This window comes from Acanthochromis polyacanthus, chromosome 10 (assembly GCF_021347895.1).
Source record: "Acanthochromis polyacanthus isolate Apoly-LR-REF ecotype Palm Island chromosome 10, KAUST_Apoly_ChrSc, whole genome shotgun sequence".
Classification (NCBI taxonomy): Eukaryota; Metazoa; Chordata; class Actinopteri; family Pomacentridae; genus Acanthochromis; species Acanthochromis polyacanthus.
Window position 1 is genome coordinate 11,684,131 of NC_067122.1, and position 27,584 is coordinate 11,711,714.

The 27,584-nt window shown below is 39.6% G+C and overlaps 1 protein-coding gene across 1 annotated transcript; it reads left to right on the forward strand.

Annotated features, from left to right (window-relative positions):
• Window positions 1–5,732: 5,732 nt before the first annotated feature.
• Window positions 5,733–26,384, forward strand: LOC110963375 (cohesin subunit SA-1). The gene is made up of 31 exons (XM_051954699.1): window positions 5,733–5,758; window positions 6,265–6,361; window positions 6,560–6,688; window positions 7,565–7,661; window positions 7,959–8,035; window positions 8,433–8,637; window positions 9,122–9,273; window positions 10,645–10,842; window positions 11,261–11,359; window positions 11,904–11,983; window positions 12,675–12,782; window positions 13,107–13,203; window positions 13,421–13,523; window positions 13,687–13,793; window positions 14,037–14,129; window positions 14,227–14,319; window positions 14,831–15,031; window positions 16,377–16,444; window positions 16,531–16,618; window positions 17,000–17,080; window positions 18,766–18,858; window positions 21,095–21,263; window positions 21,771–21,904; window positions 22,285–22,386; window positions 22,878–23,011; window positions 23,262–23,384; window positions 23,703–23,881; window positions 24,423–24,618; window positions 24,969–25,064; window positions 25,197–25,278; window positions 25,697–26,384. The coding sequence occupies exons 1-31, from the start codon at window positions 5,733–5,735 to the stop codon at window positions 25,745–25,747; spliced, it is 3,558 nt and encodes a 1,185-aa protein (XP_051810659.1). The 3' UTR covers window positions 25,748–26,384.
• The last annotated feature ends 1,200 nt before the right edge of the window (window positions 26,385–27,584 follow it).

The window sequence follows — 27,584 nt, forward strand, 5'->3', positions numbered from 1 at the left end:
TGTCTAGAGACCTTGCAGGACAGAGACAATTTTTGGTTTATTTTGACAATTCTTGCTTTCTGTATGCCACTGAGAGTTATTTGGTGGAATGGGGGTTTGTAATTCATGCTTTCCTGTAGAATGTGGGGTATGTTGACTGGTCTCTTTGTACTAAGCCATTTTCTTGATGAAGGTCGAGCACCAGAGCATCAGAATACATGTATTTTGACAGTGTACAGGAGTCTTTAAGCAACTTTTAGAACTTCGTATACCTCTTCTGTGCACCTGTCTCATGTAAAAGGTGTGCAAAGAGCGTCTTTGTCTTAAGAGAAGTGCATGTTGTGGTGACATGAGGCCACAAATTGTGTTGTTAAAATGTCAAGTGAGGAAAAAATGAATAACAATGAGTGTGAGGATGTAGTCTTGCTGTAGATGGGCAATGGGATTGTCAACATTCTTGTCCATACCATCACTCCTGTTTCTTCATGGGCAACTCCCTGTATGACGCTGGCATCCCCTGCACGATGCCAAATGGCAGCTGAAAGGAAGATTCCTCAGAAAACAGGACTGTCCTCTATCTTGGTACAGAGTCCAACGAACACGAGTGGTCGCCCACTGGAGCTGATCACGACACTGTTCTGCAATTTGATCTAGGCCTCGGTGTGGGCGAAAAAAATCACAAGCCAGCTTCCCTCGGATGAATCCTAACAGTCTGACCTGATATTCTCTGAATATGCTCAACAACAACTTCATCTAAAGTCTCTTTATCTGATTGTGCAGATAAATGGATGATCCTGAACTCGGGTGAAGATCAGCGGTCATGTGGCAGATTGTCTGTCATACCATGCTGTCTGACACTATTCATTAGACCACAAATACTGGAGCCGTGGATATTAAGTGCTCAACTGCAGCCCTAACTGACACATAGCATGCCAACAGTCTGTTCTTTTCTTTCTCTTGTCATCTGTGGCATCGTGGTGTTTGAATAAAGCTGCATTTTGAGGTCTTGAATAGTCACTGGAGCGTCTGAACTTTAACACTATCTGATCATTGTCCTTTAAAATTTAAATTTGCTAGGTAAATTTGTAACATCAGTCTCATTTCCTGAATGGACAGTACTTTGGCTCAGTGTCCATTGTTTAATGTAATTTGTAAATAATGGTGACTTGACCTGATTCAAAAACAGAATACAAGAATGTTCCAAAGTAATGTTCAGTAAATGTGCATATTAGCACAAGTGATGCTGTGATTAGGAAGAGTGTTGTAGAAGTTACAGTCAATATAACTGCTCTCCTTCAGCATAAAAACAGCGTCAGATCATTTTCATCAGACCTAATTGGCACATTAAGCTATTTGCAGAAAGACTCAAACTGCAGCACCAAACCACAGTTATGAACAAAGTCACTAAGCTAGACTTGCCTTTTCAGCAGGGGATAAATCACCTTCAATATTTAAAACACATCATCTGTCTCCCCCAATAAAGCATAATAAAGAGGCTGCTATCCCAAACAACAGAGAACAAAGAAGTAAAACGGGCCTCTATGTTGACTCAGCAGGGATAACAAAAAATCTGATATATGGAAGAATGAATACTTTAAAGTGATACAGAATATCTGAGAGCACTGCTGGATTCTAGACCATCATAGTTTTGAAATATTATCTGATGCCTGGAATCTGTTTTCCTGCACATAAATACATTTGCACCATAAACCAATGTAGAAAAGGTACAACGTTGCTTTAAAAATTCACCAGAAATCAGAAAATGTGTTTGATGCTCAAAAAGGATTCCAGGATACACCACACAATGCAATGCAGGTTTATAGATGTTACAAGGATCAGTTTTAATAGTGTTAAAAAATATTTATTCGAGACTTAGCCTATAAAAAACAAGACAAATTTTAAGAGAAAATTGGCAAGCTTGTTGGAGTGAAATCTACTACTTTTATATTAAAATATAAGACAAATATCCCATTGGGGCTTTCATGTTTTGTTTTATTCCTTCCATCATGGTGGTGCAGGTGTGCTATTTTGGCGGTGCAGACCAGAAGCAGCGTGTTCACCCCGGCTGCTTTGACACTGGTGGTCGGAGGCTTTCAGACACAGAACAATGGACCATGCAGAGAAGCACCGGTAGGGGAGACGGGGTGAGGAGCCTGCGGTGGCGGGGCGGGGAGCAGCTGAGACCACCACCTCAGGCTGCTGGAAGCCGGACGGACTGACATGGAGCAGACAGTCTGGAATATTATTCACAGTTACAACACATTGTGGCTTATAACTTGTAGCAGAGCTGCCAACTTGTGACCAGACTTCAGAGTGAGATTTGGTTTGTGCTGGATGCTGACAGGGGGTCTGGGGGCCCTTACCCAGAAAATTTAGAAAATTATTGATAATATTTCCTGCATTCTGGTGTAAATTAAGAACATTTTGCCTGTTAAAAATCTTATTATAGAGATAACATTAAGGGATAATAAAAAAAAAACCCATTGAGCTTAAAAAAAAAAAGTAGAAACCAGAGCAAGGGCAGGCAGTATTGAAGATGGTTCTTCATGTAAAATATGGATGAAAGTTCTGTGGCTGGATGAGCACAACACATTTCAGTATTTTCCATAAATATATGCAGAATTTAAATAACTCCAGCAAACCACTCTGTAACATTTGTCTTGGAGGATTTTAATGCGCACACTCAACAGCTTCAAGTTGACCACATCAACCAACTAAACAAGAAAAAGTGCTCAAAAGCAAAAGCAAAACAACTTCATAACTTCAATTATCCATTCACTGAAAAGAATTACAATCAAACACTAAACTCTCTATTAAATGTTAAAACAATCCATGTGACTCTAAAAACTCAACAGGTTTACAAACTCTAAGACTAAACTCTCCACAAGGATCCAAAATAAGTTGGACTTCTACATGAGAGCTTTAATTATTCTTCATCTACTTCCTGAAAAGTTTGGTCAGTTAAAAAAGGCACAAACTAATATTTGCAGCTGTACTAAAGACAAACTTTGTGATTTTTCTGCTCACTTGCTGTATTGTTGTAAACTTACTCTTTCAAATAAATAGCCGCCTAACCTTCTGGAAACCAGCGTTTGTCCTGTTTTTGTGTCGATCCTTGGTGACCCTACAGAGCCGGTTGTGATATTTTTAGAGCAACACACCATACTATGATGTTTTTAAAATGATGGTTCTACTGTGAAACCAGTTTGGCATGTTCAGGTGTTCTATGTGTGAAAACTCAGAGATTTCAGGTATCAGAAAGTGGTTTTCAACTTTCTTTGTTAACTTTCTGCTTCAACTTTAAACTACATTTACTTCACTAAGCCAGCCCTCTGGACTTCCAGTAAGCTGTGTTCCTATTGGCTGTCCAGGTGGCTGCTTGGTGTTATCAGGAACACCTGAGCAGCTCACTGTTGTCCTGCCTTATTTGGCTGCAGTCAAACAGTTCCTGCTTGTTTTCACCACTGAACTGCTTTGGCTCCGTTGCTTTAGTTTGTTCTTTAGGTGTTGGCTTGCACCTTCCATCAGTAAAATCATCTTTAATGTGTTTCTTGGTGAGTTTTAGGGCTATTTACTGGATAGTTGTCTTGCTAAATGTTGTTCTTTGGCCACAGTTAGCACATGGTGCTGATGTGTGCAGTGATTAGTGGATTTGGTTCAGCTGAGTTGTGTCTTTATCTTGGCTGTAGTGAGTCTTTAGAGGTTTTTGGTCAGACACATTCTGTATTCTTGTTTGTGAACCAACGTTTGTTGTCCAGAAGGTAAGAAGTCCTGTCCTGATTCTCTGTTTAAAGAGGTTCTCTGGTAGGCTGCAGGAGACTTCAGCATTTGGGTTGTGCTAGTTTGGTTTTTGTACGGTTTCATATGGACGACTATCTTGAGGCCCCTCCATGTGGTTTAGTGAGGTTTTCTGTAACGGTTCTACAAAGCAACCAGCAGAAGAGACTGAGAGTTTTTAGGAATTTCTGGAGACCAGACTTTAGAGCAGCAGAAACATTTGTCAGCAGTTTGAGCAGGAGAAGGTGAGCTTCAGAGTAGAAATGAGAAGGAAACCTTCTTGACCCATGTGGTGAGGTCCTGTATCAAGAGTTTGAGCAGGTTGTGAAGAGTCTGTAGTTCTTTGGTCTGAAAGCACCAGAAGAGTCGACTCATTAAAGGAGATATTGTTGGTTCTTCTGTCGCTCTGCAGTTTCCTTAGACTGAATCTCAAGCTTATATTTTAAATGATTTACTGTGTGAGCCCAAGAAGACTTCAATAAACTCCCTCCATCCCCTGGACACATCATATTTTATTACCATGTTAAATCTTTTTAATATATTGAGCTTTAATCATAGTTTTAGCATTGTTTTTTTTCCCTCTTGTTTAGTTGTCATCTGTGTAAAAGATGCTAAACAAATAAAGTTGAATTGATAAACTGAATAACTGACTAACTCATGATTGTGACATATTTTCATTGTGATTTAAGGGTTTCCTTTTTAAAGTTAGGGTTAAAATCTTGACAAAAGATTAAAGAAAAACTACATCAAAAAGCAATCAAATCAAAGGAAAAACATTTAATACAATAAAACTTTTAAAAGAAAACATTACAATTAAATTATATTAAACAGACAAAATATGTAATTAGATAATTAAACAGAAGATACAAAACAATTATAAAATTAAACATTTTTAAACAAATATGAAACATTAAAGATGAAATTTATAAATCAGACACTAGAAAAGAACAAAAGGTGAGAAAAGAGCAAACCTAAACATGTGCCTGAATGCCCTGCAAAGCGGCTTCCTAGCTTTACCGTATGAAGCGTTGTAAACGCGCACTCTATTTTAAAACGCAGCTGGCATGACAGAAGTCATTAAAACCGGCACTGAAAAGAAAATAAACATAAACTTACCGAAATAGCATAGTCCCTTCAGTGTCTGCTGGTAGGATCGGCCGAAGGTAGAAAACTAGTTAAAAACAAGCCAACGGCAGAAAAACTGTCTGTGGAAAAGATTCTGCTGCTCCACTGCCAAATGAGAGAGTTGGCAGCCCTGTTGTAGGAAAATACCCTTAATTAACTGCAAAGTGCAAACCACAAGCCAGATGTTAGACTCCTGCTTAACTCGCTGCCTAAAAAGCACAACAAATGAGTAACCATGTGTTGACCAATCAGCATCGAGTGACGTTTTGGAAGAGCCAATCATCTCCTGGTCCGAGGAGGCACTGGCCAATCAGCAGCCAGAATTATAGCGCACTTGTGCGCCCTTTTAGCTGTCACCGGGACGGGAAAGAGCGGAAAATTAGCAGCATATTGATCGAAAGTTATACTGTTGAATGGTAAAGTATTGTTGTTAGTTTGCTCATTGCGGTTACTGCTTATTTTTCAGTGTAGTAATTAGCTAGCTACTGGCCCAAAAGCAATTTTTTTTTATGTACCGAGAATGTCTGCTAATGGGTTTTGTCATTTAGCATAGTGAGATTTTTGTAGCTAAAATTTTGTGTTATCCAGTTATATCTGTGTCGAAGAATTTAAGAGGCAATTAGTTTTAGAATTATCTTTGCAAGTATTAATATACTTTATAAATATGTCAATAAGTCCGTCTAATTTGTGATAGGGCTTACTTACGGTGCTAGCCAAGTTTAGCTACTATTGTAGCTAGCTTAATTTTGTCTCTCCTGCAAAGCCACTCTCCCTGTTGAATTGTTAACAGCAACCAGCTAACCAACGATCCAGAATCATCTTATCATCGTTGATGCTTTTATCCAGCCAAAATGGCAGGAAGCTCACCTTTGGACAGGTATGTTAGTCAAGCCCATTAAAAATGTTTAGTTTTTAGTGTGAAAGTGTTGTGGGCCAAGTGACTCTCAATCCCGACCCTTCTCATAAAGTAAACCTGGACATGTGGAGTTGTTGAAGACATTAGATAGGTAGGTAGATAGATACTTTATTATTCCCGAGGGAAATTCAAATTATAATCAGTTGAGCACTTAATTCTATTACACAGTTTAAATTAAATTATGTCACAAATCAAATAATATCTGTCAGACAAATTGCAGAAACATTTTTTCCCCATATTGTTCAGCCTCCCTCCATAGTAAAACAGAGTTAAACCTACCACTTACACTCTGGGTGCTACCATCCAACTAAGCATTAAATTGAGTTTATGTATTAGTTACTTGTATGGTCAAGTCATCAAATTTTGATCATGATACTGGCCCAGCTTTATACATTTATTAGACATAGTAATTATTGTTTGTTGATTCTGAGGTTCGTCTTGATTCAATTGTTTTCCTTGTCCGTTAGTCCTGAGGAGTTGGATGACTTCTCAGACTCTGGCAGCGACTATGAGGCCACGCTGAAAGCCACAAAGCGACGAAAACGGCTAGTACCTGGACCTTTGGTAATTTCCCTAGTCTGTTTAGTTTAATATATAATTTCACTCTCATTTAGATACTGTTCATTTAGTCAGGGAGTAGATAAGAGCTGTGATCTGGTATTTTTATGCTATTGAAAGAAATTCCATGGTTTTTTAATCGTAAAACATCAAACTACACATTAATTCACCCTAAATCCCTGAATAAATCTCTTTCATCTCAAGCTACCCAAGAGACCCAGGCGTAATGCTGCACTGAGGGTGACGTCCAGCCCCAGTAACAACCCCATCCCCACTTCTCCTCCTGACCCCTCCCTGCAGCAGCAGCCGTCCTCCCTGGGGACATCCAGGCAGGTCTCTCTTAGACCTGTGCGAAGCGTGGATGAGGGGAGGCAGGGTATCAGCGCAAAGGATATCTATGATGCTGTCCGCTCTGGAAAGAGTGCCATGGTGGTGAGCAAACACTCAGCTTAGGGGGAAGGTAGCGTAGAGAAAAACATGTACAAGGAAGACAGGTGCTGAAGGAGGCACATGTAATGAGAAGAGAGGTTATTGTGTGCTGTCTGTTGGTGGTTGAGTGGTGTGATCCTACAGAATCGCCTTTGATACGCAAAGAGGACAGAGTGTTTTCATTGATTGATCATGATTGACAGCACTCGTCCATCCCAAGTATTGTTGTCCTATGGCCAATCTCTTCTGGATAAAGGCTACAAAAGAAATGCCACATAACAAAAGAAAGAAAAAAGTGTGATCAGCCACAATAGAGAGCCTTTCACTACAGTATAGAGCAGCAAAACAATGCAGATGTAAAGGCACAAAGGAAGACAGCACTTTTAGCAAATCTGCTTAGCTCTGATGCAAGAAATTTTACTCTGTTTTACAAAGGGTTCTCAGTTTTCAGTTAAATTTGACTCCTTTATACTTTCCATAAATTACACTATTATTAACAGCAGAACAGATGCTCAGAAGGAGTGTCTTTGCAGCTATAACAGGGCCATGGTTGCCAAAAATGATTATGCAAAGCAGTTGGTGAATTAAACTGGACCTTAAAGGAGCCTGAAAACACACAGACTCACATATGATACTAAAAAATCATAAAGGCCAGCACTGGGAGGAAAGGTTAAAGCTGCAATCTGAAATGTTGTTTATGTTCTATTCTTATTGTAGCCATCAGCTCTTTGATCTGTGTGAAGTGTTCTCATTGACTGCTTTCCCTCTGTCAATTTTAAGACCGTGGTGGACGAGTGGCTGGACAGCTACAAGCAGAGCCGAAAGTCGGGACTGCTGGTGCTCATCAACTTCATCGTTCAGTCCTGTGGATGCAAAGGTCAGAGGTTAAGAATGAGGCCAGGAGGTGGATGGTCGGGGGTGGGGGGGTCAGTGTTTTAGAGATTATCTTTCCATTTTCACTCAGAAAATGATAAACAGTATTGATCTGCCTCTATGCTAACTATGAAGTGTCTCGGTGCCGCGTTAATCCTCTGGATATTGACAACAGAATGTCAATATTCTGTGAGAGTGGAATGAAGATGAGAAGAAATCATAACATATAAATTATTTTCCTTGTTAGCCAGATGGATATTTCACGTTAATTCCTGATGTGGAACTTTTTTTGTGTGTCCAGGCGTGGTTAGCCAAGAGATGTTGGACAGCATGCAGAATGCTGAAATTATCAGCACACTGACCAAAGAGTTCGATGAGGTGAGACGAGGAAACAATAGACGAGACAGAAATGAGATTTTGTTTAACTGCATCCTAAAAGTAAATGTTGCCGTGAATCTGGTTTATAGTCCTTTGTCTGTCTTCTCTCTACAAATAATTCTGCTGGAATTAGTTGAGAAACGCAAATAACCTAAATGTCCTAAAAGATTATGATCTGAAGGATGGAGCGCAGCATGATGAAAGACACTAATTAAAATCTAATGCTGATAAATGAGGTAATCTCTTTGGTTTTCCACTGATGTAATTGTCATTAGCAGAACAAACCACAGGCTTCTGCTTCAGATAGCTACATTTAGCACTGTGTGTTAAAGGTGTTTTCTTAGGTTTTTTTTTTTTTTAAATCGTTGTTGTTTGCTTGTTTCCTTTCTTTCTCTAGGATTCTGTGAACTACCCTCTATGCACTCCAGGTGCACAGCTGAAGCGTTTCAAAGCCGGCCTGTGTGAATTTGTTCGGGTTCTGGTGCGCTCCTGTCAGAATAGTCTTATTTATGATGAATATCTCTTCCCTTCCCTGGTGTCGCTGCTCACTGGCCTGTCAGACTCCCAGGTCCGAGCCTTCAGACACACCAGCACCCTGCTTGGTAGGTGATTCTGCCCAGAACAGGTGCATGAACTGCAACAATACACACCCACTGATAACTGGTTTTAGAAGGGTGCTGTGGTTAAAGTTTGAATTTGACACTTTGTGTTTATTGTGTTTGATTTGTGAAATACATTTTTAGTTCGAGTTCAAGCCTGCAATTCATGCCCATATTTCCGATATTTAGTGAACATCTCTTAGTTGTAAATGGCAGTTTTTGTTCTTGAAAACTTCTTTAATCCAACTATCAGACATTAATCTGTTGAAGATATTAGTATAGACCCTACTATGTGAAGTAGCTTGTTAGTTTGAAGACTCCAAATGCTAGAGAATAGTGACTTTTTGCATTTTTTAAGGAATATTTAAGTATATTTTAAAATAAAACATGGGAAATCACCTGTCTTCCTCCATCGGATCCACTCCTGGTTATATATAGCACTTAGTACTACCTTGCTTGGTCTGTCTGTATGTTTTTTCTCTACTAGCCATGAAGCTGATGACGGGGTTGGTGAAAATCGCTGTGCTAGTGTCTGTTCAGCTGCAGACCACCCAGCGCCGATTCGACGCGGAGAAAAGCAAGAGGGAGCTTGACAGAGCCTCTGACAGACTGGAGGAGCTGCAGGCCACCTTCAGAGAGGTGACGTACACGAACACACAGACCTGAGTGTGCGTGTGCGCGCACACACACACACACACACACACACACACACGCTGCCACTTTCACAAACACATAGGTCATGACATTTAAGCAGTCTCATTGGCTTTATAGGAAACAACTTAAAGGGGAAAGGATAAAACGCAAAGAGTCCTTGAAATGCTCAAAGCAATGTAATTGAAATATACATATTTAAGATATTTTGTTTGTAAGTTTAACCCTCTGAACCCAAAAAATTGCCAGTGGGTTTAAAAATTATGTTCCCTTTAAAAAAAAAAAGAGTCCAAATTCAACCATTTATCACAAATACAATCATACTTCATCAAAATGGCTTTATTCTGTAAGTCTTATTGAAACATTCAGCAAAAATAAAGCATTTAATTAAAATCTGCACACATCTGACATCTGTGAAGCCATTAGAGAGACATTCTTGGACTTTACAGCTTAACTGCAGGTTTTGCTTATAAATAGGAGACAACTGTTGAGACAAATTAGAAATATAAGTAGTTAAACATCGATAGTATAAAGAGACACATTTTAGAAGTACTGGTAACGCTTGTGGACACTTTTCCTGTTGTACATACTGATTTAGTTTTTTATTTATTTATCTTTTTTTTTTGCAAAATGATAATCAAAGAAATTAAATCTTTTCTTTTTTGATGGTATATGGCATTAGGATTTATTTTTGAGTTCTTTTGAGTCATGGCTTTACTGTTCCCATTGAGGTGCAGGACTTTTGAAAGGAAAGATCAGTCCACATTGAGTAGAAATGCTAAAGGAGCAGAAAACACCCAGACACCACTTAGATTCAGAGCTCTGAAGAGGTTCTAGTAAGATTTCTACCAGCATAACATTTGAAGTTGAAGACTGTAGTCAGTTCCTTCATTTTGATGCAGTAAGTGGTATCATAAATGTTTTTTTAATCGAATATCCTTTTGCTAGATGAAGTTGCTACAGTTTCTTACCTTGCTCACATGCGTTGTCAGATACAAACATATAGACAACAGACAAACATTAAATTGCTCTAAATGTTACGCTCCGATATTAAGTTTGGTTAAGTAATATTAGGAGAACCACGTAGGATATCTCTGTATGTTTGTGTGTGTGTGTTCTTGATAATACCATGATTTCTCCTGCTTTTCTATCCTAAATGTGAATAACTTGAATGATAACTAGAAAGGTGCAGAAATGGTTAAATGTTTGGTTGCCATACACCTTTAATAATGGTTGCTCACTACACCTCAGTGTAATCAAAGATAATTGGGCCTGAAATGGGATCTTGGTGACTGGGGTTTATTCACAGTTGTGTTTGTGCTTGTTTGACTGTAACTGTTTTATGTATGTGTGTCGTAGTTACAAGAGAACAGAGAGGAGCTGTCCTCCACGATGAACAGCATCTTCCGTGGTGTGTTTGTGCATCGATACCGCGACCGTCTGCCTGACATCCGGGCAGCATGTATTGAGGAGTTGGGCGTTTGGCTGAAAACGGACCCTGAGGACTTCCTCAATGATGGGTGTCTTAAGTATCTGGGATGGACCCTGCATGACAGAGTAAACACACAAACACTAAACAAAACAACAGAAAATGCAACACAAAGTAAATTTGTTCCTGTGATGTGGGCAACATCATGTGCACCAAAGGTAACAGATGTGTGTCTGCAGCCCTCCTCAGGCCAACACTGGGGATAACAAGGACAAGCAATGGACTGTGGAGGGAATTTGCTTTCCAAATTAAACTGCTTTTTAAAAAAAAAAAAAAAAATATATATATATATATATATATATATATATATATATTCATGCTTTGACATCTTCTCTCAAGAGACACCATTATAGAGCATCTGCAGACAGGCACAGGACGAATCACACACACTTGCACAAAGAAGCATGTCTGGACTCTGACATTAGTATGTATGCAGGTTATAGAAAGTGTGTTAGCGTACTTTTTTTTTTTTCTTTTTTCCCTCAGCAAAGTCCGGTTCGTCTGCAGTGTGTTCGCACCCTGCAGGATCTGTACCAGGAGAAGGAATTCATTGGCCGCCTGGAGCTTTTCACCAGCAGATTTAAAGTCAGGCATCCCTCTGGAATGGACTCACGCCTCATTTAATGCCTCTTTCTCCCTCTTTTTTCCCCCAGTCTGTGTGTCTGTCTGTGTGCCTCAACATCTGTCTTTAATCTATTGTTTCGGGCCCTTTGTATTGTTTCTGTTGTGTTGCCTGCCTGTCTCTCCTCAATATTTTGTGCCCCCTCCTTGTATTTTCTTGCCTTTTTAGTCGATTTTTTTTTTCACCATTCCTGTTTGTTGTTAAGCTCTCATCCTTTGTCTGGGCATGTGCCTGGCTATGTTAATTGCTGCCAATTACTGATGGTTAATAAGCTCTTCTCAAACATAAAAACCCTCCTAATCCACATGTGCTGCTGCAGATAAATGGTATTTATGCCATGGCTTAGTGCCTAATCACTGGGCTCGTGCGTATGAATGTATGTCTGTGGATGTGAGTACGTTTATGGATGTCTGTGTGTGTTATTTTTGTGCCCATTTGCTTGCTGGCATGATTGTACACTGGTCTCTGTGTGTGCCACCGCATATCTGAATGTCTGTGTGTGTTTAGGAAAGGATTCTCAGCATGGTGCTGGACAAGGACCCAGACGTGGCAGTGGAAGTGGTCAGTCTGTGTCTGCTGATGCAACAGTGAGGGGTTTTTCTGTCTCTGGTGGTTTCTTTGTGCCACTATCTGAAGCATGCAGTACAGGAATTTCATTTTAACAGATCAAAGCACAGCAAATATATTACATTTTACTAAAAGAAACATTTTTATGTGTTTTTAGGTTTATAGTTTTGAGCTTTATTTGCCTAAAAAGGTCTATTCAGATGAAATAAAACTCATTCTTTGATGTAGGTGGTTGTTTCATGTGGGCAGTGTTTGTCTACAACTCAGACCACTTAATGAGAAGCTCCTCAAGACTCCAGACTAAAACTATCCTTGTCATGCTCATTCAACCAAACAAAGTTTTCACCTGGAATAGAAAGTCAAAATAATCAGTAACTGCATATATCTTTATTCACAAGTCCAGCCGCTCAAGAAATAGAAGTGTGATGGTCACTTGAAACTGTGAGAACACTCTTTGTCATGATCGCTGATGATTCACAGCATGAGTTGTGATCTCACATTTGCCAACATCTCACACCGCTGACTGTAAATTAGATGATTTGGTTAAAAATCAAAAAGAAAGATGAAATTCACATTTTTGTTTATTAGAGGCATTCTAGATGGTATCTAACAAACATTTATAGTTTTCAAACGCTTCTTAAAGACCACAGGAGTCCTTAAGGTTCATAACTAAACAGGCCAGTAAATGCTTGTGTGTGTGCAAACATGCAGGAGGACGGAGGAAGGCCTGACTGAGGAGGAGTGCGGCCACATCTATCCTTTGGTTTATGCTTCACATCGAGCTCTGTCGTCTGCAGCCGGCACTTTCCTCTACAACAAGTACGCTCATATTGAACTCTGTCAGACAGCGCTGTCTTTCTTCATTTAAGGTGTATCTCATTGTTTATTTCACTGCTCTATTGCTAGTTGTCGAATGTTTACTTCAACGTAGTCTATCCACTAAGAACAAAGCAGTGAAACCTGAAGATGTGTCCCTAGTCTTTCCACAAACACGTAGATGAAACTACTACTGCTCCTGTTTTCCATTTACAAGCAGGGGAAGTTGTTTTTGTATGGTTATGCACCTCATTTTGGAATTGATTTTCTATTGCTAATCTATCACCTCTGTGTTTTATTTTCTGTGTTTTTATTTATGTGTGCCAGACTGAAAAGTTTGATTGACAGTGACAGCCAGGAGGATAATAGAAGCAACAGTGCAGCCTTTTTGCAAATCGCCATCTCCTTCTATATCCAGAGTGAGGTAGTATTTCTTTCCTTCTATGTCTGCTCTCTGTTTCACTCCATCTCTGTCGGTAGAGTTCAAATATCGCCTATTAAATACAACACTAAACAAAAGGCATAGGAGATGTTAATCATGCAGCAGAAACACATTAGTAAAGACTTTTGAATATAAACCCTGCTTAATGGATGGAATAATTGAAAGTCCTTGTTGTAAATCTTAAACATTTACTCAACAGTTCCATGAGCATGGAGCCTACCTGGTGGACAGTCTGTGGGGTGTGGCAGGATCAGAGCTGAGAGACTGGGAGACTATGACAGCTTTCCTGCTACAGGACGCTGGTGAGGAATGAATTCTTTTCAATAATTATTACAGAAAATGGCTGCAAATAGAGATACCAAGTTAAAGGTTTGTGCTCCTGTTTTCAGCTTGTGATTTTCCTTATTTGTTGCTGCTTTGTGTCGTCTCAACCGTCTGCTGTCGTCTGTGCCTTTGTGTTGTCAGGTCTGATGTATGAGGAGGAGGGGGTGCTCATAGAGCTGATGATGTGCGCCATCAAACAGGCTGCACAGGCAACCCCACCTGTTGGGAGAACTCAGGGCAAAAAGATGGTGACAAATGCATGCATAATCATGTGTAGTTTATGTGTTATGGAACAGTGGAGCTTGAGAGCGAGAGACCTTCTTATTCTTGCTTATTTCAAGTAATCCCGTGGTACAAAATGTTGATTTTTAAAACTTCAGTATGCACATTGCAGCCAGTTCTCATTCATTTGTATCTGAATTCTTTTGTTGGCCTACGTTCACATGTACTCTGCTCGCCTGTGACTGCTTTCTGGATGTCCGTACGAGAAGATCCTGAGTATGAAGGAGAAGAAGATCCAGGAACAAGACAGGAGACGCATCACCACACACTTCATCCCCTTACTGCCGCAGCTGCTGGCCAAAGTACAAAGCCATGGTTCCTAAAAGTACACATAAGCACTGTGTTTTTATTGCCATTTCACATTTTTAATGCTGATTTTCTGTTTTTACTGAGCTGCAGTACTCAGCAGACGCAGGGAAGGTGAGCCTTCTTCTCAAAGCTCCCCTCTACTTCGAGCTGGAGATGTACAGCAGCGCTCAGTGGCTGGAAAAGGTAGGAGGGCCACAAATCTGGAGGGACCAACATGATTAATTACCCCAAAAAGATAGAAAAATCTCCTTAGAAACGATTCCACCATCTACTATGCTCTCATTCTAAGATGATAAACGTTACAATACATAAAATCGGGAAAGTAAGGACAAAAGGGTTTGGAAGAAAGGACACTTGGTAATGATTTCTGTCCTTTTAAGGCTTTTTGGGTTTCTGTTGTGTGACAATTTAGCATCTTCAAATGAATGAAATAACATGAAACAGCAAGTGTAAATTATTATTCTGAAAGCTTTAGAGAAAAATAAACTGAACAAAAACGGACAAATTAATATTCATGTGGTCAAAACAAACAAAGGCAAACAGTGACTAATCCAGAGGTTCCATTCAGTGTTTCTGTGTGAGCAGGCAAACCAGTTCCCTTACATAAATCTGACGTCAGGGATCCATACGCATTTTTCTGTTCTGTCCACTATTTTACCTTCTCTGTCTCTTCTCTCCCCCTTCTCTCCTCCAGCATCTGGACCTGCTGCTGTCCCAGATATGTGGCATTGTGGAGAAGCACACAGAGCTCACTGTGTTGGAGGCTTGTGCCCACCTGGCAAGCACTCTCTGCTCCGAGTCTTACACCTTCTCCTCACGTGCACACGTGGCATTCAGCCAGCTGCTCGATGGCCTGACGGAGTGTTTCGGCAGCTACTTAAGTGACCTGCTGCAGGTTAGAGAGAGTGTTGGTGAAGCTTACATACTGACCAAAACTGACATGTTATAAATTTCAACACACTCATTTTCCAGGTTAGTAGGGATACCTACCTAAAGCTAATCCAGTCTAATACAACAATCCTTTAGCAAATCCAGCCTTCATGGAGGTTCTGTTGAATTGTGTCTAACGTGTTTCTACTATTTCTCCTGCCCTTCTGGTATCTGCTTGTTACTGTTTTCACAATCCCTTTCTCTACAGGAAACATTTACAACAACCTCAGAGCAGCAACCAGACATGTTGAAAATGTCAAGTTTTTCTAAGGATCAGGATTGAGCAGTCGGCAGCTCTGCTACGTTTATTGATAAATAAGCTAGTTTATTGATGGTACCCAGCTCCCTGCTTGTACACCAAAGTGATTCACACCATCGCTGTTTAGAGGGAACATTGTCACTGCATCTTTCGCTTAGCTTAAGCTGGGTTTAAAGAAATGCAAAGAAGCCAGAGTGTTTTTCTCCCTATAGAATGATAATGAAGTGTAGGCAGACCATTCTGTACAGAACAGAATAGTCTGGCTGTTCAAGACAACACAGTATATAAAAGTAAAAGTACACACCTCTCTGTATGCAATGCAGTTTAACAGTAAATGAAATAGCAGTCTTGGAGTTATAATACACATCTTTTCTCAACATTAAAAAACAAGAGAAGCACTCAGAGCACAGTGCTCCACCAAGGCTGCTCAGTCGTTTTATGATTTCCAATGGACAAGTCTGCAACAGTCGATTTGTAGTAGGATGGCAATCGTGATCATCAGCAGGCAGCTGATGTAGTTCACTTGTTGTCATGGTTACAGTGGCGCCGTGCTGCTATCTTACAATGATACAGAAATCTTTAACAAATCCATGGATCCAGACTAAAAGCCGCGTCACTTCCTAAATCTAATCACTTTGTCCTTGTATCACTTCTGACCTTCACTGAAAATTTCAGCCAAATCCGTTATTCTGTTTCTCAGTAATGTTGCGAACAAACAGAAAGACAGATTAACAGACAAACATACGCTGATTGTAACATAACTCCACCACATTCCTTGGTGGAGTAAAACAATTTGAGAAGCTACACAAAAGTAAGATTTATTGCAGTGCCTCCAAACTATTTACCACATTATTGACTTTTTTTCGGTATAAGAAAACATGATGCTTCACAACACAAACAATTTTGAAAACTGTCTAAACACTTACAAGTAATTAGAAATCACAACAGGTTTGTAATGGCCTGCTGTTTGTACAAATCAAAAGCCCTTAATTTGGATTGGTAAACATCTTTTCAGTCTAGAGTGTGTGTTAGTGTGTGATTGTATACCCAGGGTACCGCTGATGAAGATGACACATACAGCGCAGCCACTGCCTTGAAAAGGATTGCTGCCTTGAGCAGGTAGGTTACTATAATACACATGACATTAGTACTGACTGTGACTTACACAGATGTGTGTGACTGAGGGGTGTGTGTAAATTTTCCAGTGCAAAGGACCCGACTGGCTGGAAGCTGTTTGACTCCTGTCTCGAGTTGGTGAAGAGCGGGATTGAGTCCATAGCTCCTGACAAAGAGGTTTATGATAAAGTTGAGGCAGAGTGTTGAGGATTTTAGTTGGATTATTATGGTGCTAAATGATAAGAAAGGAGGGCAATGCAGAGAAATATTGCAGTATGATTTATCATGATACAAAAAGGCTACAGTATGCATTGTGAAGCTAAAAAAATCAAATTCCCTCCCAAACAAGACTTATCCAGGTTGTTTTATTTTGCCTCCTCCTTGCCTATGCTTTCACTGTACCACCTGAATTTTATAATTTCCACCTTAACAGGATATACATTTTTTTGTAGATAAGGATTTGGTTGGAAGAGTTCGAGAAAATTCTCTTTGCCTATAGCACTGAAATCTCTATAAAAGCATTTAAACTCATTTTAACTTCTCTTTGTGTATTTTCAGCTCTTGGTCTCGGCTCTGAAGTGTGCAGGCCTTCACTTGATGTGGGCCAAAGTAAATGTGGTCAACTCTAAGCCAGCTGAGGTACTTGTTTTACATTGTAACATTCTTCTCCATATGCCAATAATTAAAGTCTCTTGACGCTTATTGATTAAACTATTAATTAAGAATCATGTCTGTGTACCAGAATTAGATATTTGAATGTTATTTTTACATTAAAATAATCTGTTCATGCCTTAAAATGCCCTCGAAACATTAGCTGGAACTTTACAGTGTTGCTTCCTCTAACATGCGTGCAGGTGCCTTTTTCTAAATCTACCCTCCTTGCCCAGATCAGTGCCTCTCAGCACAAATCTGAAGAAAAATAATGACATCAATGCAAGTTGATAGCATTGATTCTTTCGTTTTTTTATGTATGAAACCCTTAAAGTCTGAATCTGTTTCTGAGACTGCCATCAGTGCGGCTCTTTTTTCACACATGATCATGTCTTCTAGCAAGATTTGGGGGGGGGGGGGGGGGGGCTTTTCACCAGAGGGGGTCTTTGAAAGTTTTGAAGTAGTGTGACCTTCTGTGTCTTTCATGCACTAACTTGGATCACGATGGAATCAGCAGACCTGCATGAGATAAGCCAATCTACATGATTAGTGCTTTCATAATGGGTCTCACATCACAGCCAACCCTTGGTGACCATGTTGGTGGCCTTCCTGTGTGTTTGTGGAGCTCTTTTGTCTGTGTTGTTAAACAATTCACCAGCTGCGCAGACAGCAGGCAATTAACACAGCAGTCTGTTAGAGTTCATCTGAGCCCACAGTGATGTTCAGGATTTTATTTGTCTCTGGTTCACACATTGTCCTACTGGTTGTCTTTATACATTTGTTGTCTCATTCTTGTGTTAAATATTCATTCAGTAGTTCTTATTATCTTCTTTTGAGCTCATTGTCATGTTTTTTGCTGTCTTATTTTAACATGCGTCATTATTACTCATGCATCCATTTGTGTGTTTTCCTTAACGGTCTCAGCGAGATCACATACAAGTTCTTTCCTCATGATTAGTTATTTCCATTGTGTGTTGAATTGAATTTATTTATTTGATAGGGACGATGCAGTTTAACATAGTTCCGTTACTAAGCATGAATCTGATGTGCTGCACAGAGTTTATAGCAAATGCTAGTTTCCAACTCTTGTCCCTAGATGGGCCTTTAAATATAAAAGTCAGAATATATAACATCATAAAATAACAGAAAAGTTTACAAAAGAACAATAAAATACATGTTCACATAAAAACAAATAATTACACAAACCAGTTCAAAATAAGTTAATAAAGAAACATGGCAAACTAAGAATGATTACAGCTCTGATTTGCTTTCATGTTGTTTTGCAACACCCAAGTGGACATGTTTCAATGTTTAATTAAAGACATTAAATGCAAACAAATGCTGCTGAATTTGATCTCTTGCTGGTCATTTTCTGTATGTCATTAACTTCTTTGACAACAGAATGGCACAGTTAAGAGAAACCGTGACTTCATAGGAAAATGAGAATGTAACTTTTACACACAAAGGGCATCTCTGACAGCAACAGGGGTATTGCTTTTCTTAGTTTGCCTATGGGTGGACAAATGTATATTCTTTTATTGACTACTGAAGAAGGTTGTGTACATTTTCAGATGGGTTAAAGCAACCTCCTTTGCACCTCGTTGCTGACCCACATACCCAGATACACAGTAATAACATGATAATTTATCTCTCTACCTTCTCCTCTCTTCCAGGTGGAACTGAAGCGTCTGAACGAGGAAGTGCGTTCGTTCTGCCGAGTCTGTCGGACATGTTTGTCTGCGCACCAAGCTGAGATCAGAGATCAGGTAAAGCAACTCTGCACCGTTGGAACAAATTGGCAGTCATGACGGAAATATGCTGAAATGTTCTGTCGTCAATCCAAAGACGGTGGTCTTAGATCATGCTGTGAGAAATATTCCCAGAAAGAAGATCGGGAACACGGGGCCCTGCGGCATAATTCAGAAAGTGTTAAAAATTTAGGACAAATTCTCACTGGATGAACACCGCTACATAATGTAGAATACATCGGCCGATGGAAAAACACCAATGTGAAGCTGTGTTTTTAAAGCAGGACATGCTGGCACAGGCTTCTCTTCTCCTGTACTTCTTTTGTTCACAGTCTAGTGCTTCAGTTCACCAGCTTTTCGTCTCACAATCTGGCATACCTCAAGTTTGTATCGTACAGTCTGACATAGCTGGAGGCTAAGACTTTATTTGAGCCACCTTCCGCAGTGTAACGTTTAATAGGGTCAAACCTCTGCAGATGATCCAGAATGCAGCAGCACGTCTGGTTTTCAGATCACTTCACTGGCTTCCAGTTGCTGCCCGCATGAAATTCAAAACTCTGACACTTGCATTGAAAACTACAATGAAAACACTCCTGAACTCTCTCATTCAGGTCTACACTCCCTCCTGCTCACTATGCTCGGCCATAAAAGGCTCCTGATCCAACCACCACAAAAGGGCTGGTTGAAAGCTAGGCTCTTCTGTGGTTCCCCAGTGGTGGAACGAGTTACCAAAGTCTGTTCAATTTGCAGTTTCTCTTGGTCTTTAAGAAAAAACTAAAAACCCAGCTCTTCACTGAACATCTTTGCACTTGACAGACCAAAAGAAAAAAAACTAAGTCCCATCATGTCTGTACTGCTTGTAGACACAACGGTCCTATCGTCACACTTGAACTTGTTTTATGGCTCTTATCCAGGTTGTTTCTCCCAACTAGATCCTTGCTTGAGTTGTATTTACTCTCAGATGTTCATCGCTTTGGATAGAAGCATTGTAAATGAAGTGTAAATGCTAAATGAAACTGTAGAATAGTGATAAACAGCGTTGTTGTTGGACAGTGCAAATCCACTTTTAGACTGCAGACAGATTTTAATTTGAGTTGATTTCGAGGTTAAAAAGAGTTTTCTGATCAATGACACCATATCCCCATGACACAAAACACCTCAGACAGATTTACCCTTCTGAGGTGTTGACAAGCTGATAAGATGTGACACATCATCCCGGTTTTGTACTTGTGGCTTACGTTGGCGTGCGTCTTCAATCCTTGCATCTACAAACAACATAGCAAGTCACTTACTTTGGTTGGATATGCCAATCTATTTATTGGGTTCAAAAAACAACAATCCAAACAGTCCAAAATCCAGTAAAAAGAACACGCGAGTCTGCACCAGTCTGAGGCAGCCTGCAGTCAAAAAGAATGGATCTCTTCTGCGCCACATATAGCGAACCCAGCCAGACAACGGTGAAGCGTACTGATGTTTCGTTACAGGTTTTATTCTTTCCAGATGGCCTTTGACTTTCTTTAGACAGAAACACCGTAAGAGCTACGAATAAAGGAAAACAAAACAAATAATTAACATAAATGAGGGCCATTAAAACTATACAGAATTCTTGGGATGCAATTCTAACCATACACACAAAGGGCTAACTGCAACAACACATAGCACCACACACACTTCTCAAAAGACGCTAACATTAGCAATGAGAACAATGCACAAAATACATTAACACAGGTAATTAACCACACAAGAACTCATAAAGAAATAAATAAACCAAGTCAATACCTTGTCCCCACGCCCAGCTAGGAGCTTAGAAGTAACATAAATCCGTTGCTATCCTTTCCGTATGATTTATTCACCGTATGAATTAACGACTTAAACTCCTTTTTCTTCTTTTTAGATGCTTTTTTTTTCCAATGTCACGACATCCTCTTTTCCGCCATACGCTTCCGCCGGAAGAGCATCAAAATAAAAGCATGAAGCATTAAAAATTACAGCAACAAAAATAAAGCAAGGAGGGAACTCGATTTTAAATTGTAAGAAACAAAGGCTTTGTAAAAGCAATAAAAGAAGTCATTTACACCACACCTGAACTAATCAGTGGCTCCTTAAAAGTGCACTCTACTCTCCCTGCAGCGCCCTCTGGTGACCCGTAAAATGTCTCCACCAAGATGTTAAGTCTCAACATCTTAATAATAGTGTTTTGTTTTGTTTTTTATGATAAGAAGCAGCAAATTCTTGTTTGTCATTTCATCCACAGGCATTTGAGTTGTTGTGTGACTTGCTGCTGCTGTACAGTGCGAGTTCAGTCCGCTCTGAACCTGCCCTCCAAGCACTGGTCCACCTGCCATCTGGTTCTCTGCGCTCCGAGTTGGCCGCTTTCCTTCTGGACTACATCTTCATCGACGCTGAAGATGTCGAGCTCAGTGGTATTTTGACAGTAAATGAAAAAAACTCATGCCTGCCCCGAATGAAATGTTTGCATGAACTGTGGTACTTTCTGGAAGCAGTTTCAGTCAGTGTTGACAAAGTAGTATCACCATTAACAGATGTCGTCTTCTTTTGCTAACTACTGAATAATAAAAGAGAGGATTTCGTTTTTCTTGTGGATGTGTAATGTTTTGCTCAGTTGTAACACTGCCAGAGCTCTCCCAGAGGACTCTACCCTCTTCTGTGCCTGCAGACATAGTTTTTGATGTCTTGTTTTGAGAGTCGTCTTCTGTAACTAATCTTTTTTTTCCATATTTCATGATGTTCTGCCAATTCCCACGAAAAATACCATTTAACACAGAAGCTGCTTGTCTTTCATCACACAACCTGTTTTGCTTGTGCCTTATAAACATCTGAATTATGTCTCTCTGCCTTGACATTTTTAAATGTAGCTATTGGTTTGTTTTTCCTACATCTGATTGTTTTCTTTCCTCCATTCACTATAGCCAAAGAAAAAGAGGAGACAGAGATAAGTCTTCTCCAGAGGAAGCGCAACCAGTTGGCTGGCTACTGTAAACTGATCATCTTTGGGGTGCTGGACCTCACTGCTGCCACCGATGTCTTCAAGCACTACAACAAGGTGGAAGGATAGTTTAGTTTAATTAGCCCAATATATAATTCACAGACATATTGAAGTTCTTGATCTTTGACTGTCTGCGTGTGACAATTGTGTGCGCATGTAGAAGAATGTTAAGTGAGTTTAGCTTTTGTCTTTGAATTGAGAGAGAAATTGATTGGGTTTGGAATACAGGAAACAAGTTTCTACAAAAGTAACAGCAAAGACGATGTGTAAGACAGTGGAGGAGGGTGAGAAAAATCCATTTTAAAACCAGCGAGATGCTGAGAATGAGTCAGAGAATAGTGACAAAAATGAGTGGATTATTTTTACATTTTCAAACATTTACCCCGTGCTGTTAATTAATCAGATTAGAGATTTTGTTCTTGTCTGTTTTTTCCCAGTACTTTAAAGACTTTGGGGACATCATTAAAGAGACTGTGAGCAAGACCAAGCTCATCAACCCCATACAGAGCGCCAGGACCGTCTGTCTGAGTCTGCAGCAGGTGTGCACACAAGTCACCACAATCATTTCTTTTTGCCACTTTGTATTGTTTAGTGCGGAGTGTCGTTCAGTGCTCCTCCCTGACACGGTGTGGGAGGGTTGCAGCGGGGATGCACATGGAGAGAGGTCAGGCAGAGATTCTGTGTGGAATTAAAGGTGCATGCTGGAGTTCTGCAAACAACAGGAAGTCAGTTATTATTGTGTCAATCAGCCGCTGTAGCAGCAGAAGATGTGGCGCACAGTGCATGCACATTAGGTACTCAACACTGATTAAAATACTGAACACAGACAAAATACACATAATCAAACACATCTGTGTTTTGTGCTGCAAATCTGTAATTTTTGTGTATGCAAACAATGTATGAATTTCTTGGAGGTCATTTGTAACTGTCACAAACCAGCAAACAAGTGGAACACTGTATCTCTAGAAAAGCTTGAATCCGCTGTCTTTTTACACAACACGGTTGTGAAGTCATGTCTGTGTGTGTGTAGCTGTTTTCAGAGATGCTTACAGACAACCGCAGTAGGGAGGATCTCTCTGAGATTAGAGACTTGGCCAAGAGGCTTGCCATGAGCTTTGGCATCGATCTGCAGCGTGTCCGCCAACCACTGTTGGCCCTACACAAGTCAGTAACACACGATGCTCTTGACACACACATGTAGACCTCTCCTGTCATGACCTAGTTGATGCAGTATGGATTCTATTTTTCTACTTTCTAGCAGCTGTATTGGTATTTTCACAGGCAGTTATAGCTCTGTGAATGTAGCCCAAACATCCAGAACTGATTCCTTATGTTGTGCTTGAGGGTTGCAAATAAAGCATTAACTATTTTCTATACTGTAGTAACTCATTTATTTGCTTTTTCCTGTTATCAGGGATGGTATATGTTTTGCATTTCGGGGCTCACCAGAGGGAGAGGAGCAGCATGTAAATGTGGCCTTCTTGGAGATCCTCAGCGAGTTCAGTTTCAAGTTGCTGCAACAGGACCGCGCCCAACTGTGAGAAACAAAAACACACAAACTCATCTAGATGCACATAAACATGTTTACTCTCACACTGGAAACCGCTTCTCTGCTCATATCCTATGGTAAGCTTTTAGTTGCTCATTCATTCAGTAAATGCTGTAGCCACGACAAAAAATAGCACATTTTCTGTCTTCTTGTAATGTAGTGCCAGTGTTTCAGGGGAATACTCTGTTATTATTCAATTAAGCTGTATGAATTATTTTTCAATCATACTTTAAATAGTCAAACAAGGGTTCACAGGTTCTCTTGGTCTTTGTCCTCATCCCCTGCCTTTCTGTCATCCCCTCCTAGGACTGATTTTCTGAAGTCACAGTGTCCCAGTGCTGCCCTCTCCTGGCCCTCAGTCAGAGTGTATCAGCGTTCTTTGGTGGCTCGCTCCACCTCCAAACCCAGAGAGCAGCAGGATGGAGGTGATACTGTGTCCTCACGGCGTTCTCCTGTAGCCAAACGCAAGAGGACCGCTGCTCCAGGTGACACACTTGTTACCCAAAACACTGTGTTGATAGACTGTGCACTTTAGCTATGATACTTAACATCTGCTGTTTAAATGAAAAATTCAGTCTTAAGTTTGAAACAGTTCAATATGTCGGTCCACAAACTACTCTTGGAGACGGTTAAAACTTGTTCTGCAGGAAAGTCCCTGATTCTCTGAAGCAACTGAGGCTACAACCAACATTTTTTAAAAATTATTGGTTCTTTATTTATATTTTTTCTACTTAATCATAACGGATAATGCATATCAAATGTTCCTCCAAACTTGAGGTGATGTATTCACATTCCCTTGTATGTCCAGCCAGCACTCTGACAGATGTTCAATTTGTAGTCATTTAAAAAAGAAAAATGCAGATTTCACAAGTTTCATCATATATATGATCAACACATGACTTAAATGATTAATCATTTATTAAAATTGTCAATTTTGTTGACTAATTGCAGAACGGGACTTTGTGACAGTTTCTTCTCTGTACTTTGTAAAACAAAGACTCGTAGGTAGTAACGTGTCTCCTCCAGGTTCAGCGTCCAGCGCTGCCAGAGGGTCCTGGTTGACCAGCATCAGTATCCACAGCAGCCTGCCCACCCCGGCCCTCACCTCCACTGTCCAGAAACAGCAAACCAAGCAGCTGGTCTCCAGGAAACCCAGAGCCATGGAGTCTGATGTTGGTACTGGCTTAAGTGAGCTGGAGTCAGAGAATGAGTTCTCCCCAGTGTAAGTTGGATTTTCAAATCAATACATCTGGTGTATCTCCTGTCTCTATTGCAGAGGTTGGGAAATTACTGCCAGGAACCTGACAAAATGCTGGAAATGGTCATGGGTCTTTTGTTCAGTCTGTGTTCTGTTCTAATGTAAGATTTTGTGAGGTATTACTGAAAAGACGTCGAGTCAGATTTTACATCAGCAAGAAGAAGCATTTGTTTTGATCATTACAGCTCCTATAGACAGCGTTTGTTTGCTTTGTGTTGTGACAATAAGTTGTAGAATGTTAGTTTTCCTCCTATGTAAACTCAGATACAGTAAGTACATGGATAGTGGACAATTTACCCTCTGCTGCCTTCAAGTTCACAGATGCGAAAGGTGAAACCCACCAAGCGACGCATGTCAACATTCACTAAACCAACTTTGGACCAGCAAGACCTGAACTCCCACCTCAACTTGTAAGTGCAGAAAACGAACTGTTTCGCAACAGAATATTTTTTTCTGATTATAAAATGTAACAATTTGTCTCATTTTATGAATTTTGAGCCAGGAGTAATCTCAAAGAACTGATTTGTGTTTGTGCTGCCTAGGCTTTCTCTGATAGAGGACAGAGAGAGAGAAGAGGCTGAGATTGAAGATTATGAAAGTGACTCTGACTCTCCATATACACTGGTAAAAACTAAATACCTTTAAATATGTTAGTACCCCCATTTTTAAAACAAATTACACAAGTATTTGCATCAGATATACGTACTCATGATTGAGTAGTCGGTTTTTAACCCTGTATTTGTCTGTATAGTCTTTTAATTTCAGTAACAATGTACATTTGTATTCTGAATTTGGCATTCAAATTTATGTCCAAAAAAATTCATTATACTTGTGGTATGTGGAACCTACTACAAGCACCTATGATTGCTGTGCTTAATGAGTGTTATATAAATAAAGCTATTATTGTATAATTATAGCAGCATTTTCAGACCACTGTTTTTTTTGTTTTTTTTGCATTTCCTTTACTTGACTGATTAAAGACGCATTAAGGACTAAATTCTTGGGAAGCTCAAATTTTCTTTACCCTGTTTTTGATTTGCAGCCGTCCACACGTCACACCCCAGCCAGCATCCTCGATGACCTCTTTGACTGAGGTCAGCTCGGCATCATTTCTTCAACGCTTCCACATTTCCAAAGGTTTCAGTATTCAAGTGTGCTAAATATTCGAGTCGGTTGTTCCTCTGAATGACCTCGTACTGAGTTCACTAATCAGGTCTGTTTCAGTTTGTTATTTTGTTGGATGATTATAAAGTCTGGAGACAAAAGCTGTTCTAACGCAACATCAGGGAAGTTCATGTTGCCAAATGTTCAAAAATAAATGTGAAAGTTTAGGTAGATCTCTGTAGGCTAATGGCAAGCTGGAAGTCTCCCGTGTTCAACATTTTGAATTTCACACTTTGCACTATTGTTAACAGCACCTTTTGATTTTGATTAATACTTGTTAATCGAATGTTTATTAAAAGATGCTTAATTGGGCACAAAAACAAAGTGTTTTTAATTTGATTACAAGGTGTATATAAATGATTGTGGTAGATCAATGCCCCATTTATTTTCAGATAAAACACAAATTCAAATTAAATGCTCTTCAGAGACATTAAGATTTCAGCAGTTCTCATATGGATATTCAATAGCTTTTATCGATTCCTTGCTTTTTCCCTGACAGATACCCCGATTGTGCTTCAGTTTATGGTGGAAATGTCTGTTTAAATAAAGGAAAATACAAAACTCAGGCACAATGAGTTTCAGCTGTGTTTTTATATATTTCTTATTTTAAAGACATGAAAGTGAACGTATCCTCTGCATCCCCCCTGAAATCCACACCTGCGACAGTACAGTACAAGGTATAGAAAAAACGGTTAAAGAAGCAAAAAGCATTTATTTAGACCAATTAACAAATCAGACAATTAAATAGGCATTAAAAGTAATGCACAGTGCTGGAGAGTGAATGATGCCATTTAGCTAGATGATCTACATGGTGGAAAAGTGTGTTATTTTCCTATGTTTGCTATTACTGTCCTGATCACTTGAAAGGGGAAAATCCTACAAGAAACTTATTGACCATGGCTTTTGTGGGGGCAGGCTAATGAAAAACAAGGAAGTAAAGTTTGTAGTTTAAAGTGGGGTCAGGATTCTGTAATACTCTTCCAAAACAGAATTTTGCACCCAAATAAATGAGAATACTGTACTTTTCCTCATATAAAGCTGTCACTAACGGTTTTCGAGCACTGCTAAGATTGTTTTTTATAAAAACCTAAAATTACACGTCTGGTTCTCTTTCATTATTTCTGCTATAATATTAAAACCCAAACAGTGCACATATACAATTAGAATCTAAATCACCCATTTAGAGGTAAGGGAATAAGAATGAGCTGAGATTTTATTAATTGTGTAGGAATTTCTTGTGTCAGATATTGCTAAGAAAAGTTACAAATGAGCATAAATGCAATGTGTAATAGAATAGCAACAAGATACAAATTAGAGAAAACAGAAATAAAGCTTGAGAAGAAAGCAAGAGAATACTGGCAAATATACTGAACTGAAGCAATAGTGCAGGCAACACTGAACATAATATTAAAGTAATATTGCAAAGTATTAAACTGAAATATTAAACTCCTTTCTGCAGTCTTTTAGTATAGTAAGTACCAAATAAGATGACACACAATTTATGGACATGGAGAGGAGCATAGTAGTCATTCTTGTTTTTTTACATTAAGTTTTACAGGATAAATAACATATTTAGTTTAAAAATGTACATGACCATACTTTGTCACTGCTCACAAAAATATCTTTACTTCCCTGGGTGTATACCGTGTGCGTATAAAGCCGCAGCATAAATAGATTTGCCTCTTGGTGGGGTAACTTGCACCCCGTTTACCCTGTTGATACTCAGTTGTGGACGTAATCCAATCATCTCATTTCGCGCCATTCCT

What these genes read in the sequence shown, in the direction of transcription:
- LOC110963375 (XM_051954699.1), top strand. Translation starts at nt 5,733, where the DNA reads ATGGCAGGAAGCTCACCTTTGGACAG. An exon ending in CCCTGGGGACATCCAGGCAG is followed by an intron (nt 6,689 to 7,564) that starts GTCTCTCTTAGA and finishes GTCAATTTTAAG; the next exon opens with ACCGTGGTGGACGAGTGGCT. An exon ending in TGCAGGCCACCTTCAGAGAG is followed by an intron (nt 9,274 to 10,644) that starts GTGACGTACACG and finishes TGTGTGTCGTAG; the next exon opens with TTACAAGAGAACAGAGAGGA.